The sequence below is a fragment of the Papio anubis genome, chromosome 7 (genome assembly GCF_008728515.1).
Source record: "Papio anubis isolate 15944 chromosome 7, Panubis1.0, whole genome shotgun sequence".
NCBI lineage: Eukaryota > Metazoa > Chordata > Mammalia > Primates > Cercopithecidae > Papio > Papio anubis.
This window is the reverse complement of record NC_044982.1, coordinates 143,173,274-143,191,800: the sequence shown is the minus strand read 5'-3', so window position 1 is coordinate 143,191,800 and position 18,527 is coordinate 143,173,274. Positions and strand designations below refer to the sequence as shown.

Sequence of the window (18,527 nt, the reverse complement as noted above, 5' to 3'; positions counted from 1 at the left end):
TCAAGTAAAAATACAAAATTAGGTGTGGTGGCACATGCCTGTAATCCCAGCTACTTGGGAGGCTGAGGCAGGAGAATCGCTTGAACCTGGGAGGCGGAGGTTGCAGTGAGCTGAGATTGCACCATTACACTCCATCCTCGGCAACAGAGTGAGTGAGACTCCATGTTAAAAAAAAAAAAAAAGGCTGGGCACTGTGGCTCACGCCTGTAATCCCAGCACTTTAGGAGGCCGAGGCAGGCGGATCACGAGGTAAGGAGTTCAAGACCAGCCTGGCCAACATGGTGAAACCCCGTCTCTACTAAAAATACAAAAATTTGTATTTGTGTGGTGGCGGGCGCCTGTAATCCCAGCTACTCGGGAGGCTGAGGCAGAAGAACTTCTTGAACTCGGGAGGCAGAGGTTGCAGTGAGCAGAGATCGTGCCACTGCACTCCAGCCTGGGCAACAGAGCAAGATTCTGCCTTGGGGTGGGGAGGAAGCCAGGTGTGGTAGTGCATGCCTGTTGTCCCAGTTACTTTGTAGGTGGGTGGGTTGCTTGAGGCTGGGAGGTCAAAGCTGCAGTGAACCAAGATCACACCACTGCATTCCAGCCTAAGCAACAGAGCAAGACTGTCTCATATATATATAAAATATGTAATATATATAGTATATATTATATATATAATATATAATATAGTATATATTATATATATTACTATATATAGTACATATAAAATATATATCATGTATATATGATATATATGATATATATAAAATATATGTATGAAACAAGAGGAGCCACAGAAATCACAGTGGCCATTTTAGAAAAGTATTTCTTTGCTTTTTGCTTATGGTTTTGGCCTAATTTGTGTGTGCGTGTGGTTTTTTTTTTGAGATGGAGTCTTACTCTGTCGCCCAGGTTGGAATGCAGTGGTGCAATCTTGGCTCACTACAGCCTCTGCCTCCTGGGTTCAAGCGATTCTCGTGTTTCAGCCTTCTGAGTGGCTGGGATTACAGGTGTCTGCCACCATGCCTGGCTAATTTTTTGTATTTTGAGTAGAGATGGGGTTTGGCATTTTGGCCATGCTGGTCTAGAATGCCTGGCCTCCAAAAGTGCTAGGATTATAGGCGTGAGCCACCACACCCAGCCCCTAATTTCTTAAAGATTCTGCCTTCCTTGCCTTTAGTGTCCTAGGCCTGGTTTTTACCCCAATTTGAAAGAATCTGAATTCCAAACTACCCGATGCAGAGCTGGCACCACGGTTTGAGTCTCAAGTCTGCCTATCAGGTGGAAGGCTTTAAGAGGCAGGAATGGGCCAGACGCGATGGCTCCCATCTGTAATCCCAGCACTTTGGGAGGCCAAGGCGGGTGGATCACTTGAGTCAAAGGGTTCAAGACCAGGCTGGGCAACATAGCGAGACACTGTAACTATAAACTTTTTAACAAAAGAGAAGTAGGAATGGGGAGAAGGAGAATGTCTTGCCTAACTGGGTTCCATCAAATACTGAGTATCCTTGTAAAAATCCAGCATCAGCATACAGCATCTTGAGCTCATAAGGTCAAAATTTTTGGATTTCTGCAGCTGCTCTCAGTCTCTTCAGCCTCCGTTCTAGCTGTTCTGACCTTGTGGAATGATGGGGTACAAACTCTCTCTGCTCTTCTTGAGGGGGCATGGGAGTAGTCCCTGGCCAGCTCCCTCTTTTCCCCTGAGAAGGAGCTGGGTCTAGGATAGGCTGAAAAGCTCCCCTATCTTTAGGCCCTTCAGAGCACAAAACGGTTTCTGAGAAGATCTTGTTGGGTCGGTGAGGGGTGGGTGGGTGATTTCTCTTACATTTGGTAGGAGAAAGGGGTATTCTATCCCCTAAAACTACCCATTATCTCTTCTCTCTTTCCAAGGTTCTCACAGGACTCAAGCCCTGGCAGGGAAAACTAGCTGGTTACACTCTCAACTGAACAGCAGCTACCCAGGCCAGAGGCTTTGGGCATACAGTGAGTGAGTGTGGCCCACATCACAGTGCTCCCAAGGACATGGCTTCTTGTTTTAGGCTCAACGTCTACATTTTCCACTCCTGGCCATCTTGGTGGTGCTGGTGTGGTTCTCTCTGCCTTTGTGACCTATGACAAGAAAAGCCAGTCCCTTTCTGTTGCCCTGAAATAGTTCCTGACAATCCCAGACTGAACCAGATTCCTAGCTCAGTAAAGGTTTTACCTAAGTCAGGCTGATTAGGGAGTTTTTTGGTTCAGGGCTAGCTCCAGATGCCCAAAGCTGTCTTTTTTCCCCTTCTCCCAGGACACAAAGCAGTCCAAAGGTCTCTCTTAAAAAGGTGTTAGTAACCTTTCAGAAGCAGTGTGTCCATCTTCCTTGGCTCCCTCATGGCTTGACCATTTGCACCCAGGCAGCCTGCTTGACCAGCCTGGTGGAGCCTGTCTTGGCACAGGCACAGTTAAGGATTCTCCAGAGGAATAAGCCCTGGAATCTGGGCTATGAATGAGTAGGACAAGGGAGAGAGGGGGTGGGGGCAAAGGCAGGGCACCTGCCATCCAGTTACGCCTTCCATTGCCTCACGGCTCATACATTTGCCACAGTTCTCAATCTCTGCTTTCAGAAGCTCCTCATAGTCCTAGCTGTCCCTGTGCTAAAATCTTAAATTTGTATAATGCTTTCAACTTTTTAAAGCACTTTCATTTTATCTTTCAGTAACTCCACAAGGTAGTGTGGGCAAGGGGTTACCTGAAGTCATGTGGTTGGTGGTTAATGGCAAAACCAAGGATAGAATCCAAGGCACTTTCTAGTTCATGATCCTGCTGATCATATCCATTAAGTCCTCACGTTGTCAACAGGCTCCTGGAAACCATGACTTTAAGCCAAATGTTACAGCAGGTCCTCCAATGTTTTCTTCAGCATCATTTTGTTATAATTTTGAAAAAGTTTTTTAGTTTTTTGAGACAGTCTTACTCCATTGCCTAGACTGGAGTGCAGTAGTGCAATCATAGCTCACTGCAGCCTCGACCTCCCAGGCTCAGGTGATCCTCCCACCTCAGCCTCCTGAGTAGCTGGGACTACAGGCATGTGCCACCATGCCTAGCTAATTTTTGTATCTTTTTGTAGAGACAGGTTTTTGTGCTGGGATTATAGATGTGAGCCACCACGCCCAGCCCCATTTTGTTATAATGTTGATGAGGAAAACAGAAGTTTCATTGTACATCATTTTGCTTAAAGTTGCAGTTTCTAAGACCCTATCAACGATGTTAAGTGACGACTTAACTGTAGTCGGATTCCATGGAATGGAACCATGGGCCAGGATGGATTAAATCAACAGCCAGCATCTACCTTAGATTTAGGTCTTAATTGCCCAAGAAACTTTTTTGAAATAACCTGAAATTAGGAGCCTCTGTCCCTTGTTCTAGAGCTCTTGCTGTTCCTTTGACCTCTCTCTTACCCAGTATTCCTCCCTGATGTCCCCATTTGCACATGCAGCTTGAGGAATAGGTACCTTGGAACAGGTTATGGGTCACTGATAAGGCAGAAACCTTAAGGCCCTGGTTGCAGCATATTGCTGGCTTGGCTCCTTTCCCAGGCAGTCCTCTGCCCCCCTTTTCCTGGAACCTCGGCCCCATTGCACAGGGCACCTGCCACCCTTTCAAAGGCCTGCCCCTTCACGAGGACAGCTCTGACTGCAAGATCTTTCAAAGTAGAAAAGCTTAGCTTAACCTACGATTACGTGCCCTCAGCTTGTGGGGAAGGAGAGAGGCGGACGCTGTGACATCAGAAGAGAAAAAGTCAGAGGACCACCTGGAGCCACATCATACTGGGAGCTGTTGGTGCTCTCATTAAACAAGGTAATGGATAGATAGGCATTTCTTTTTCTTTTTTTTGAGATGGGATCTCACTCCATCGTCCAGGCTGGAGTGCAATGGCGCAATCTCCGCTCACTGCAGCCTCCACCTCCTGGGTTCAAGCGATTCTCCCACCTCAGCCCCGCGAATATCTGGGATTACAGGCACCCGCCACCACGCCCGGCTAATTTTTGTATTTTTAGTAGAGACGGGGATTCACCACGTTGGCCAGGCTGGTCTCATCTCCTGACCTCAAGTGATCTGCCCACCTCGGCCTCCCAAAGTGCTGGGATTACAGGCATGAGCCACTGCATCCAATTAAATATGCATTTCTAGTAGAAATGTCTGACAAATATAGTTGCTCAGTAAATATCAGTTGGTCTCCTCCCTCAATAGATCTCACCTGTAAGGTGACCCTCCCACATCAGGTTAGTCCTATATTAGAAACTGTTTTCACTGCTGTAAAAGCCACCGCCTGTCCTGCCGTTTCACCGACCCTGTGATTTTGGGATAGATGGGATGGGTGCTGTGGGAAGGATCTGTGCTAAGTGGCACAGCAAAGCAGGAGAGTCTTTTTTACCTTGGAAGTGCTCCAGCTGATTCCCTTGCCCGGGGGTCACAGCAGTCAGGACCCTACCCTGGAGCCGGGGCCCCATCCTCAGGATGCGCACACTTAGGGGCCGAAAGCAGTGATTAGTCAGCCGGAGCTGAACCCGGACTCTGGTGTGAATCTTAATCAGACTCTTCCCCATGGCGGCCCAGGAAGGCAAATACTTCTTCAGTGGAAACCAGCTGATTACTTCAGAGAAACCAGCCAGGCAGGGAAAGATACAGAGAGGGAAAGACGGAACACCAACTAGGAACAAAGGATTTCCGCAGATCCCACACCATAGCAGCCCCTTAGCAGTGCCTCGCGTGCTGCAGGAAGAAGGTCACCTCCCCAAGCTTCAGATCAGGCTGAACTGCAGGGAAAGAGCAGCTCTGAGAGGCCACTGTTATCAGGGGACTGGATTTAGTCAGAAGCACTTACAGCCATAAAAAGTAATGCTTCCTTGGCCTGCAGCTCTTTCCCTGAGGCCTGGATAAGGGCTCCAACCTCTCAGAGGGCCAGGGACAGAGGGGGCAGAGAACAATCCCAGAGGGTAAGGGGAATCAAGACTGTCCCAGAAAATCCAGGATGTAAAGTTACAACACCATTGGGCTTTATCCAGGCCATATATAATCCAGGCCTGCCCTGGTGCCAGCCAAGTTGCATGGTCAGCGCTACCTTTGGGGCTGGGTGGCTCTGAAGTGGGAGGAGGTGGTCTCTGTGATACTAAATGGGCCAAATGGACTATAGAAAAGACAGTCTTTGGTGGAGCATGAACCAATTTCAAATGCCCATAAATTCCTTGGGGTTTTTGTTGGTTGTGCCCTTCTGAGGCCCTCATCACATCTCTCGCAGCCCCTTCCTCCCTGGTTGGGGTAGGCAGTTAGGGTCAGCTGTGCTTGTCAGGACCTTTAAAGGCAGCCCTCTTGAAAGATGTTGCATCTGAACTCTTGCCTCCTAGAAACTAATCCATTCTTCCACAGGCTTGGTAACCCCTGTACTGATAAAGCCATTTAATTGCTACAATCTTTTATTTATTTCCACATCCAAACCGGATGTCATCTCCCTCTCCTCACTCTGAGCGTGTGAGGTTCATTTGGGCCAGGTCAGTTGTACTTGCCCTGTCCTGCATCTAATGGGTCCTGGGCTGGGGGCCATGACCAGGGCCACAGGCTGTGTTTGTCCACTGGCAGCCTTGGGCACAGGGTGTGAGAAGCACCTGGAAGTCTGCTAAGCTATAACCTACCAAGTGTGCCATTCTATGAGGCTGGTTTCGAGGAAGTGCCCCGGCCCTAGAGGGCCTATACTCCTCAGCAGCCTCTCCCCACTGTACCTCTCCTTGCATTTGACAACAAGGGGGAATAGTTTGGACAAGGAACCTGCTCCTGCAATGGGAGAAGAGAGGCTCTGGGAGGAGGAGAAGGCTGGAGGTAAAGCCAGAGCTGAATGGGGAACTTAGGCAGCCTCAGCATGTCTCAGGATCACAAGGACTGTTTTCCCTGCCTCTTGAGTTGTTCTACTAACCCTACTTGGCAGCAGCTCTCAATGAGTTTTGTCTACACAGAGAGCCTCCGCCCTCCCTCTTTTGGGAATGCTGGTTTCCTGGACATTCTTCCCTGTTCTGGGAAGTCGGCTTGCACAAGGCTCCTCCTGTTTTAATCCTGCATGGTGCTGGCTTCCCTAGGGTGAGCCTTCTGTTCGGGAGGACAGCTGTCCCAGCTCTGTGGAAGACTTGGGATGGACCGTCTAGCTTCAGCCTCAGGAGGGATGGAAAGAAAGGCCACAGAGGGGAGAAAGTTATGTTTCCTCAAAGAGAAGTTCATTCTACTTCCTGAGATGTACACCCCAAAAGAGGGACAGTGAGAGCCAAGCTCAGTTCTCCAGGTCAGCCTAAGATGGGAGGAAACACCAGGAGGCTGTGTCTGATAATGGTCATGTATCCATAATTCCATTCTTTGCATAATGATTCTACTTGGTAGTCCACACTCTCCCGCACTCAGCTCTGTTCTGCAGTGGGGGCACTAGGCTCAGAGAGAAAACAACCTGTTTCAGAAGGTGCATGGCAGAGCTCCTAGTCACACCTTGGCTTCCTGACCAGGATTCTGCACTGTGCTTGCTGCCTGCCTGTAAACGCTTTAGTCTCTTTAAAGTACTTCTGCACATATTAGCTTCCTTGCAACCAATGGAGTGGGCAAGGAAGATGTCCCTGTTTTACAAATGGAGCATTGAAGATACTCAAGTAACTTGACGGTGTTTGTCTAGCCGGGGTTCTCAACCTCCAGACCGTAGGGAGTTACATACCAGACTCTGGTAACATGGAATCTCACACAGTGACACGTCCTAAAATCCTAAACACAAATTAGATCTCAGGGAAACAGCAGAGTGATATCCTTCCTAACCTGAGCATTTTCATTCCCAAGCAGCATTCTTACAGAAAAGGCAAAGGGCTGTCCCCACCAGCTTCTACACCGTTAATCCCAGGAGAGAGACAGGTATGAACCAATCCTTCTGTCTCCTGCTGTGTGAGATCTTCTGAGGTCCCCCAAAAAACACCATCTTTGGGAATGAAAGCACTCAACTTTAACCTGTATCCAGCCTGCGGGTGACCTGGGCCAGTGACAACAGCCAGAGGGCAGTATTCCGGGAGCACCTCCTAACAGCATTAACTACCCAGAGAACAGATTGTTGGCCTCAGCTACTGGGGTATCTAGTTCAGTGGAGATACATAGAATTTCTCTCTCTCCTCACCTCCGCCGCCTCCAAAGGAAGGGAGTCTGGAGGGAGATGGGTCATATTGGATTTCTTGAGACAGTGGTAAGATATGCAGATAGCAACAGGACAAATTGCTTTTTTTTTTTTTTTTTTGAGACGGAGTCTTAACTCTGTTGCCCAGGCTGGAGTGCAGTGGCACAATCTTGGCTCACTGCAACCTCTGCCTCCTGGGTTCAAGCGATCCTCTTGCCTCAACCTCCCAAGTAGCTGGGATTACAGGCGTGCATCACCACACCCAATTTTTGTATTTTTAGTAGAGACGGGGTTTCACCATGTTGGCCAGGCTGGTCTCAAACTACTGACCTCAGGTGATCCACCTGTCTCGGCCTCCCAGAATGCTGGGATTACGGGCATGAACCACTGTGCCCAGCCAACAGGACAGATTTCTATAGCTGAAGCAAAACATGGTGGGTGACAGCTACTAGAAATGCTTCAGATTCAAGAATTTTCACTTACTGGTTAATAGTCTCAGCCATCCTGATAATTTAAGCTGTGGAGATTGGTCAGATTTAGCAAACAAGTGAAAACCCTCTTTTTTTTTTTTTTCTTGAGACGGAGTCTCTGTCACCCAGGCTGGAGTGCAGTGGTGCAATCTGGGCTCACTGCAGCCTCCACCTCTGCCTTCTGGGTTCAAGCAATTCTCCCACCTCAGCCTCCCTAGTAGCTGGGATTATAGGCTTGTACTACCACGCCCAACTAATTTTTTGTATTTTTAGTAGAGAAGGGGTTTCACCATGTTGGCCAGGCTGTTCTCAAACTCCTGACCTGAAGTGAGCCTCCCAAAGTGCTGGGATTACAGGTGTGAGCCACTGCGCCAGCCCCCTTTTAAAACTTTTTTTTTTTTTTTTTTGACAGTCTCCTTTACCCAGGCTGGAGAGCAGTGGCGTGAACTCAGCTCACTGCAACCTCTGCCTCCCAGGCTCAAGCGAGTCTCCTACCTCAGCCTCACGAGTAGCTGGGATTACAGTCATGCGCCAGCACACCCAGCTAATTTTTGTATTTTTAGTAGACAGGGTTTCACCATTCTGGCCAGGCTAGTCTTGAACTCTGGACCTCAAGTGATCCACCCATCTAGGCCTCCCAAAAGTACTGAGACTACAGGCATGAGCCACCATGCCAGGCGTGAAAAGCCTCTTGATGGAAAGCAATTTCATAACTGCATGGAACCTTTAAATCCCACATATGCAGGTCCTCCAAAGGGCTAACCCAGCACCCTCAAATACACAACCCCCCTGCCTAGATACCCACACCCCTTCACCCTGTACCCAGCTAGTATTCCCATCTGCTGGATAAAACCTCCTACTTGCCACTGGAGACCCTTTTCCCCAAGAGACATGCTGCTGTCACTAATGTAAATTGGCCTCTTTTCAAAGTCCTTTTCAAGGTCCCAGATCACAACTTGGAGGACCCCAGTGGTCACCTCAAGGAGCTCATGCTCACCTTCCATGATGGAGATGTGAACAGCTCTTCTGCGGGTCCTGGGGACGCTGCTCAGCCTTGGGCCATGGGTTATGGAGGGACAGCTCCGGCTGGGAACCATCCCTGCTCTGAGATTAAAGAACCTTGTTAATTCAATGCATGGACACATTTAGTAGGCACTTAAGAGCTGAGTACTGGCTACTAGAATTGCCTGGCTGTATTAAGTGTTGGTCTCTCTTTTTAAAAATCTTTAATACCTTCTCTTTGCCTTTGGTCCCTGGATTCCAGTCAGAGATAGTGCTTCAAACTCCTCCACTTCCTTGTAAGCCTAGACCAATCTGAACCTTTTTCTTTTAGTGTGGCAGCGGTGCCACTGGTCTCAGGGGTGGGGGCAAGACGGTCAGAGAGTAGAGCCCCAGGATGAGCAGTACTCCTGAAAATATGCCTGGACCAATACTGGCAGCCTCCCCTGACTTCCAGTACAGGCTGCGGATGACGGGGCTCCATGTGAAGGGGTAGGCAGTCATGCTCCCATTCCCAGAGGCAAAGGCTGGTTGGCAAGTCCTACCCTTCTTGGTCAGTCATATTCTTTCTGGGTCTTAGATTCTAGGAAATAGGCTTCTGGAAACATGATTTGTGGATCTACATGAAGCATGGATCCTGAAACTGTTTTAGAGCCACTGTGGCAGGGCTGTGGGACTATCCTTGGCTTCATGTCATCGACTGGTTCCAGAACCACTGAAATTGTGTGACATATCTATCATCAGTGTCAAGACTTGGGAGGGCAGAAGAGAACTGCCAAGTGAAGCGGCACCTGGATCTGATGTACTATCTGCAGTAGCCCTCCCTCCCCTGCTCTCTTATTAAGGGTCAAAGACTTTTCCCCATCCCTTCTGAGAAGTTTCTTCAGCCTTCTGCCTTATTTTGGACCTTTTGGTAGCCACTGGAGCCAGGGGCTTCACAGTACTCAAACTGCTGGATTGAGATTCTGGGATCTGAGATAGAACTGTTTTGGGGGAAGCCCCTGGCAGCCTACCTGTGTATTTCTGGTGGCTCCCGTTTGATCTTCGCACTTGACTCCATGACTTCCTTTGCAACTCGGCCGCTGTAAGTAGTATAATAAAAACAAGTGGCAAGAAATGAGACTGTGTTCCAGGACAGCTCCTCTCCAAGATCTCAGGTGCTTTCCCTGAATCAGGAAATGGCATCTGTGGCCCACCCTTTCCACGATGTTTTGGTCACAGAGAAAGGCTTGCTTGCTGGGGTACAGAGTTCCTAAGTGTCATGACAGCCTATCTGAGAGAGAGCTCTCTCCATCTCTAGAGTCTTTAGGATCTTCCATTCTATTTAGGAATAATTCCTCAATTTCCAGCATGTTCCAATTACATCACAAAAAAATACATAAGAACAATCTTTAGACAGTGAGACATGAAAAGAATCACTATTACAGTTCTTATTTTGCTGCTATTGTAAGGGAAAGAGAAGATACACATTTATTTTTCATTTTCTTGGAGACAAGATCTTGCTCTGTCTCCCAGGCTGGTGTGCGGAGGTGCAATCATGGCTCACTGCAGCCTCGACCTCCTGAGCTCAAGCGATTCTCCCACCTCAGCCTTCCAAGTAGCTGGGACTATAGGCACGTGCCACCACACCCAGCTAATTTTTTTTTTTTTTTTTTTTTTTTGGTATTTTTAGTAGAGATGGGGTTTCATCATGTTGCCCAGGCTGGTTTCAAACTCCTGGCCTCAAGTAATCCACCTGCCTCAGCCTCCCAAAGTGCTGGAATTATAGGCGTGAGCCACTGTGGCCGGCCGATATACATTTAAAACCCTACAGACAAATAGCTGTAGGGAAGGAAGGAAATAAAGGGTCATAAGACAGGAGAATTGGATGGAGACCTCAGACTTTTCTGAGTCCTCCCCAGTTTCTCTGTTCTAAAGGATAAGGACCACTGAGTGTTCTCCAGAGAAGGGTCTGAAAATAGATCCATAATGGTTACTTACTGTCACTATTTACCTGTATCGGAACCGGCTCCCTTTAAAGAATAAATTGCTGCTGGACACTGTGCGGACTTGGCTTGACTTCTCCAGCCTGCAGCAAGGCAAAGTCCAGTGTGATAGACAGCCTGAACTGCCTCATACAGGCTAAGGCAGCACATCCCCAGCTTCTTCCAAAGGCTACTTGAAACGTCAGGAAAAAAGCCCTTCGTAGTCCACACTTGTCTCTGACTCTCACTATTCTAGGATCTGGGGGCTGTGCTCACAGCCATCTGCCTTCCTGCCTCAGCGCCCAGGACTATTGCATGGAAACCCATCTTTGTGTCAGGAGAGTGAAGGCTCCCCCAAAATGCTTCATAGGTTTTACCAGGGGGACTGAGAGAATACATGCTAGGGTGGATGGTCTGGGGGAATAATAGAATGCCACCCATCTAATCTCAGCCAGGTCACTTATTAGCAGTGTGACCTCGGGCAAATTTCCTTCTCTCTTAGCCTCACCCTTCTTATAAAATGATAGAGCTGGGACTACTGGACCTTAGGGGTCTCCTTGCTAGTCCCAGTATTTGATTTTGTGTCCATGTCTGGGTAATTGTGGGTAGAGAAGAGGATGGGGGCTGTCCTTCCTGTTCCATCTCCCTTTTGGAGGGTCCTAAAATACATGACCATGGTAAAGACTGAGAAATCCTGCGATGAAGAAACTAGCTTAATTTTAATAAAAGTTCCGTCATGTATTTGAATTTGGAGCCTTCCTCCCTCCCCCGGGATGTCTATTTAATATCTCGTTTGAAGCTGCAGACAGCTGATGTGGAGCTCTGTACTACTTTCTCCTGGGTGACTTCACTGAGCCCATTACCTCTCTCAGCTTGGGCACAGCAGCTCAGAGAGAAGCCTCCTAAGATGGGATTCACCTGTAAGATGCCCAGGTGCCTATGACACTGATCCAACCAGGAACCCATGTGGGTCTGGAACCTGTGCTATGAGCAGTGAGTAGGAGCTGTCTCCACAATCCATGAACAGTTCTTGGGAGACACCATCTCTGCCCGTCTCAGGGCTCCAGGACATCCGAGCTGCTTACTCTCCTGCCTGGGCATGCTGTTGCATCTGACTGGGCGCCTGCCAAGGCACTAGGCCAAAGGCAGGACTAGGGATCTGTATGTGAGAGACACTGAGGGCAAGGCCAAAGCGCTGCTGCCAGAGACTTGGCATACCTGGGGATCTGACCCAGGCTAGAGGCTTTTATCATTTAACAAGAACATCAAGGAGGCAATGGAAAACTGAAAAATGACCTCCGTTTCCAGTGTGGGTGCAGGCAGGGCTGGGTGGGTATGGAGATCTACTCGTGGGAAGACTCAGAAACCGGCTGTAGTCACAGGTTCAGAAGCACACGTCTGTTTCCATGACACAGATGGGAAAACCAAGCCCTTAAGAAATGGTGCTGAAGGCATGAAAAGACAAGAGGCAAGGAGACTGCTTCCATTTGCATTAGACCCTTTGGCAGAGAGAAAGGGAATGCTTCCACATACGCCATTCCCAGGGCAGGGATAGCTCAGTGTGGAGTAGGCCCCTGTCTGCTAGTGCCTTCCTCTCTCTGCTGGGGAGACCCATGGGACCCCTGTCCTTCCTGGGCTGCTCCTCAGTCCCACAAGCAGGAGCTTGCATCTCAGATTGCTTCTCTCTAGGTTCAGGTAGCTGGCCAAACCTGGATTACATCCTCACAGGCGAAGGGACAGTGGTAGCAAAAGAAAATAAATGTTTTCTTGACTTTCTATGGATAGTAGGGACTGAACAGGAGGGAAGTGTGACCATGCCAAAGTCTCCCCTGAGTGTATTCAGGAGAAGAACTCACTGCCGATTCAGTGAATCCTTGATTCTGGTATAAACACATAACGAGTATTTTTTTTTTTTTTTTTTTTTTTTTGAGACGGAGTCTCGCGCTGTGTCACCCAGGCTGGAGTGCAGTGGCGCGATCTCGGCTCACTGCAAGCTCCGCCTCCCAGGTTCAGGCCATTCTCCTGCCTCAGCCTCCCAGTAGCTGGGACTACAGGCGCCCGCCACCACGCCCGGCTAGTTTTTTGTATTTTTAGTAGGGACGGGGTTTCACCATGTTAGCCAGGATGGTCTCGATCTCCTGACCTCGTGATCCGCCCGCCTCGGCCTCCCAAAGTGCTGGGATTACAGGCTTGAGCCACCGCGCCCGGCCATAACGAGTATTAAGCAATTCAGAATGCCTGTCTAAGAAACAGCCTCTGGGGCTGTGGCCCTGGCAACTGGGAGGACCCAGTTCTGCCAACCAGCATCCCATAGCAGCCAGCAGGCAGCAGAATCTTCCCTGGAGAGGAGCATGGTGCCACTCAGCCCAGAGCAGTTCTCATCTCTCCAGGATCCTTCAGGTTACTGGAACCGAGACCTGGCCTGTCAGGGGCATTTGGTGAGAGCAGGGCTCACCCCAGGTAGAATATACCACACTCTGTCTTGCCTTGACCTCATTCAGATATGTCTTAGTAAAGCATAAATTATTATGGTATATTTTAAAAACAAGACCAAGGGGTTTAGTGAGACATACTTTACTTGGCATCACTCCCTCGATAGGCCATTTCTTCACTACCTCATGCTTTTATAACCACTTTCTTAATCGAATCGAAGAAAACAATACACAAGCCCCACATTCTTTTTTTTTTTTTTTTTTTGAGACGGAGTCTCGCGCTGTGTCACCCAGGCTGGAGTGCAGTGGCGCGTTCTCGGCTCACTGCAAGCTCCGCCTCCCAGGTTCAGGCCATTCTCCTGCCTCAGCCTCCGAGTAGCTGGGACTACAGGCGCCCGCCACCACGCCCGGCTAGTTTTTTTGTATTTTTAGTAGAGACGGGGTTTCACCATGTTAGCCAGGATGGTCTCGATCTCCTGACCTCGTGATCCGCCCGCCTCGGCCTCCCAAAGTGCTGGGATTACAGGCTTGAGCCACCGCGCCCGGCCTAAGCCCCACATTCTTTACAAAATCCCTTTGGTAGGCAAAGCTCTGGCCTTTGGCCTCAACCTGGCTTCTCGGTAACTGTCAAGCTCTTGACCACTTCCAGCTACGCTGCCCCAGGCTCCTGGGCACTTGGCCTCCTGTCACTGACTCTCTGTGACTCTGGCTTTAAGAAAGACAGTCCCCATCACATGTATCCACTCACTTGTAGAAGGCTTGGTTCTCGATTCCACATTTCCAGAGGTGCTTACATGCTTCAGGAGTTGGAGCAAAATATGTAAGAATAATCTTCTTTTCCTGCAAAAAATTCCACATTGATATGGCTGAGTGTAGATGGAGAAGCAAAGGGTGAAGTAGGCAAGGACCCTGACCCCAGAGCTGTTAGAGGCCCTGGCAGCTGGCTAGTTAGAGGGGAGGGCCCGCGGGACCCACTGAGGCAGAGCTTAGTTCAGTGCATCACATCATACTTAGCAAGTCCAATCAGGGTAAGTCTCAGCTGGCACAAAAGTGGCACAAATTGAACCAGGAGAGCTCTTGGTGAGAAAGTAGCCCTTGCCTCTGGAATTCCCATATACATGAAAGAAAAAGAGCCTTCCTTTGCACTTCCTGGAGGTAAAGATCTCTTGAGTGAAAGCTCTGGGTGTCAACAGCATCCCCGAGGAAGTCCTGTGCTCCAGGGCCTTCCCACTCCTTCATATTGTACCTGCACGTCCTGACCTTGGTCTTGGCTTAGCATGTGGGTGGCTTGGCTCTACTGGGGTCCCTCAAGCTTGGCTCTGGCCACCAGGAAGCATCCCATCACCCCAGCCCTCCCTAAAGAGAAAGAAGCCAGCACTCACCTCTTTCTGACTTACGTATAAATAGAAAGTCTTTCCTTCAAATTTCAGCTTGGTCACCTCATTCCTAGAAGTACAAAGATAGTGCCTGTCACCTCATTGCGGGCTGCCTGTTCACAGCTAAATCTTGTAGATGCACAGCCCACCCCAACTGGAAGGGGCTCCAGGCACAGACACAATTTTAGCCAAAATCAGAACTGAAACAAGACAGCAGCGCAGTGGCCTTAGAGAACGTTGTTGAAACAGTTCAATCCACAGTTTTCTGGTCAATCACACTATAGTAATAGGGTGACAGGAGGATTTCGGGCTTATCAACAGTGGCTGTAAAAGGGAAACATTTGCATGGAAAGTGAGTCTAGGCAGAGTATCCGGGGCCATTTCAGGATTGGGTTCATAACACAGGTGCATTATCTGGATGGGACTGTCAAACGTAAGATGCCACAGGTAGCTGATGAGGCCAAAGTTCAAGATACAGCAAATAATGAGAAACAATGCAACCAGGTTCTGAGGGAGTTGAGTCTTTCAGGTGACTGTGCCACTGGATGGAAAATGCAGTTTAATGCAGACAAATGTCAAACAATCTCAGGGAGCGGGGCAGGGCAACATACCAAAGAGAGAGAACAGATTACATGGAACAGTCATGCAGCGTACTGACCAGGAAAGGGGCTTAGGGGTTATTGTAGAAAAATCCTTGAAGCCACCAGCCCAGTGAATGGCTGCAGTAAAAGAGGCAAACAGGATACTGGGGTACATCACCCGTGGGACAGACACAAATCAGAAGAAGTGACATGGTTACTGTACATGGCACGGCCTAGATCTCACCTCCACATCCACCTCCTGCTCTCAGCCTTGGTTACATTTGCAAAATGGAAAAACTACCAGGTCTTAGGCGAATGTCCCTGAGAGCCATGGAATTAGGCCTCCAGTACTGGTTGTTCCTCACTTCCCATGTACCTGCCCAACATAGCTGCCCTCTGGAACCTCTCAGCCCTCTCCATGTCACTGTCCCATTTTTCCACCCAACTGGGACCCCCAAGGTGGTCTTGTCATGCACATTCACCTCCATTGGCTGCTGCTTTTTTTGTGACTTCTAAGGAGATTTCCTTAATCTCCTAGGAAATAGTAGAAAGGTAGGGAGAATCATGTACCCAACTTACTACTGGAAAAAGTTCAGGGGACAGAGGAAAATCACTTGTTCTCTGTGCTCCTGAAAATCATGGCTGGTTCAGGATGAGATTTCACAACTTCTGACCACCAGTTCTGAGCTAACACAAGCCACATGGTAATCCTTCCCTTCTGATTCCCTCTCAAACTCCCTCTCAATCAACCATCAACCTCACACACACACACAATACAATCAATGCCAATTGGCTAATATATAGACAAGCACACAGATCACCTAGATTCCAACAAGCAGGCTAGGAAAGGAAGGAGTTTTATTTTGAGAGTGAGATTGGGCTTACATCTATTATTACAGAGTTGACACATGGTGACGAGGAGACTTCCAGAAGAAGTGGTGCATGAGAGAAGCCGTGGAAAGAAAAGCGTCTGTGAGAACCAAGAGCCATCATGGTTTCTGGAGGGGTGGGGATAATTTAGGGACTGCAGGTGTCTGTGACAGGTGTGTCCTACTTGTTTCTAGCCAAACACTTCCCCTGACAGGGACCTCACCAGCAGCTACTCTGGTTGGAATGTGGATCTGGGCCCTGTAAGGAACATCGATAGCCCAGACGTATCCAGGCAGCAGAGACCCCACACTAAGAGGGCTGTGGCCTGATCCTGCTCATTGTCTTTTTCTGAAAAGCATTTTGTTGGACAGGAGATTCCAAATCCTCACATCTTCACCCAGAGAGCACAGTGAAGAGAGCCGACTTGAGGATGCCTAGGAAACAGGTATGTTGGGGTGTATTCTGCCAACTCCAGGGCAGCAGCTGCCTTGTGGCGTGGCTGTTGTCCTGGGGAGTCGAGGCCCCCCTGCATGTGTGACGAGCAGTTTCACCAGCACTCTGGCTGACGAACGTAATGCCCTCCCCTTCACAAAATCAAGATGGGCTGGAAAGGCGGTATCTGTCCTCAAGCTCAAGCTCAGTGGCCCAGCTGAAGAGGGCACAGCGGGATAGATGGCCTGCAGTGTCCCCAGCAGAACGCTGACTAGGAAGCAACTGTACCCAAGATTCCTCATGAGCTCTCCTGGAGAAAACAAACCAAACAGACTTCCCCTCACTGAGCTCTGCTGGACCAAGGGAAGCCACTTATCTAAGCCCCTCGGAGGAGCTGGTCAGCTTAGACTTGGCAGTCTGAGGCCCAGGAAGGTACAGAAATCACAGGAGCTTAGTAGAATATGCAAAATGTTTTGATGACGCTGACAGATGTTTTTATGGACTGGCCAGCTAAAGGGTCTCCAGGAGAACCAAACGTCAATCAACAAACCAGAGTCTGCCCAGAGGCATGCAGCAGAACAGACCCCAAACAAAACAGAGAGGGGCAGGAGAGGAAGCAGTTCAGAGTAGCTGCAGCTGAGGCAGTGGCTCTTGCCTGTTAGATGGGAATGGAGAGGGGAGGGAAGGAAGGAAGAGTGGGAATGTGACTCCTGGAGGCTGAGGACACTTAAATGCCCAAGAGGGATAGAAGTGAGACAGCAGCAACTAAGCTTTTGCAGACACAATGCCCACAGTGAGGGCTGGTCTGAGGAGGGTGTTTTGCCAAAGTAACAGGGGACTTATATCTGCCCCAGAGGTCACTGTCTGTGAGCCCCTCCCTTGTTAGTAGAGCAGGTAAGGGCACTAAGCCATCCACAGAGATGCTCCAGAACAGCCGGCTCAACAGGGCTGATTACGACCCTTAGTGGGTGACGGCCCCAAGGACTCAGTTCTCACAGGAACTTGGCTCCACTTACACTGGCTCCAGCCCCAGGCCTCTCACCCTCCCCAGAAATCAAACCATTGTATCCCTTTTCCTTTCTGGAGAGGCTGCTGGCTCTCAGGGACACCCCTTTAGAAGAACAGGATCCCTAGGAAGAGGCCACTCCCTGCATCAGTTACCACACTATCAACACAAGGCTTTGGGGAGGGCTCCGAACCCGAACTGCCCAATCACGGACAAAGGACATGGGAACCATCGCCCCTCCCCAGCTGGTGAGATACAAAAAGCCTGTTTTGGAAATGAAGACGCTCACCATTTAATGAAGTGGACCCTCTTGTTTCCTTGAAGAACAACAAACCCAAAAGGAGTGAAGGCCAGAAATGCAGCATTTCCTGACACGTCCTGCAACACAGAAAGACTTCTCATCGGGTGATGCAGGCACAGAGGTCAAAGGGTAAGAAACACAGCTGTTCATAGGTGATGCAGGGTTCATACTTGGCAGTAGGTCACAGAGGGAAAAGCATGTCCTCTGGAATCACAAGACCATAGTCTGAGTCTCAGCCTTGCCACTTGCCAGTCACACGACTACAAGCAAGTTACCTGCTGAGCCTCAGTGTCCTGATCTGTAAGTTGTAGATTATAATGATACCAACCTTAGAAGGTTGCTGTGAACATCCAAAGAGAATGGCAACACCTCATGAATTGCTGATGGGGTTGTAAAATGGTACAGTCACTTTGAGAGAGTTTGAAAGTCATTTAAATTGTTAAAAATCGAGTTACCACAAGACCCAGCAATTCCACTCCTCAGTGTGTGCTCAGAGAATTAAAACTGCATGTCCACACAGAAACTGGTGCATGGATGTTAATAGCAGCAATATGTGTTAAGAGCTAAACAGTAGAAACAACCCGATCCATCTTCCAGTGTAAAGTTTCCATTAACTAATACATGAATAAACAAGTAGTATATTGTGATACAGTAGAATCTCATTCACCAGTAAAAAGGAATGAAGTACGGACAGATGCTACAACACAGGCGAACCTTGAAAACACTGTGCCAAGTGAAAGAAGCCAGTCACAAAAAATCAGGTTGTGATCTTTTAACTCTGAATATACTAAAAACCACTGAATTGTACACTTTAAAAGGGCACATTTGGCCGGGTGCGGTGGCTCACGCCTATAATCCCAGTACTTTGGGAGGCTGAGGCCGGTGGATCACCTGAGGTCAGGAGTTTGAGATCAGCCTGGCCAGCATGGTGAAACTCCGTCTCTAC

General features: G+C 49.0%; 1 protein-coding gene across 6 annotated transcripts in view; it reads right to left on the bottom strand.

Moving 5' to 3' along the window:
• Positions 1-18,527, bottom strand: part of FRMD5 (FERM domain containing 5) — a 339,227-nt gene that overhangs the window by 3,944 nt on the left and 316,756 nt on the right. For 5 of the 6 annotated variants that reach the window (XM_009210057.3, XM_009210059.4, XM_009210056.4 and 2 more), the window contains 6 exons: positions 17,570-17,658; positions 14,398-14,461; positions 13,764-13,855; positions 10,613-10,687; positions 9,633-9,701; positions 8,618-8,724 (listed from right to left, as the gene is read on the bottom strand). In XM_009210057.3, the coding sequence (XP_009208321.2) occupies positions 8,618-8,724; positions 9,633-9,701; positions 10,613-10,687; positions 13,764-13,855; positions 14,398-14,461; positions 17,570-17,658 (496 nt within the window). Of the gene's footprint in view, positions 1-8,617; positions 8,725-9,632; positions 9,702-10,612; positions 10,688-13,763; positions 13,856-14,397; positions 14,462-15,049; positions 17,529-17,569; positions 17,659-18,527 lie in introns of those variants that run through there. The other variant, XM_017960580.3, reaches the window with a different exon arrangement.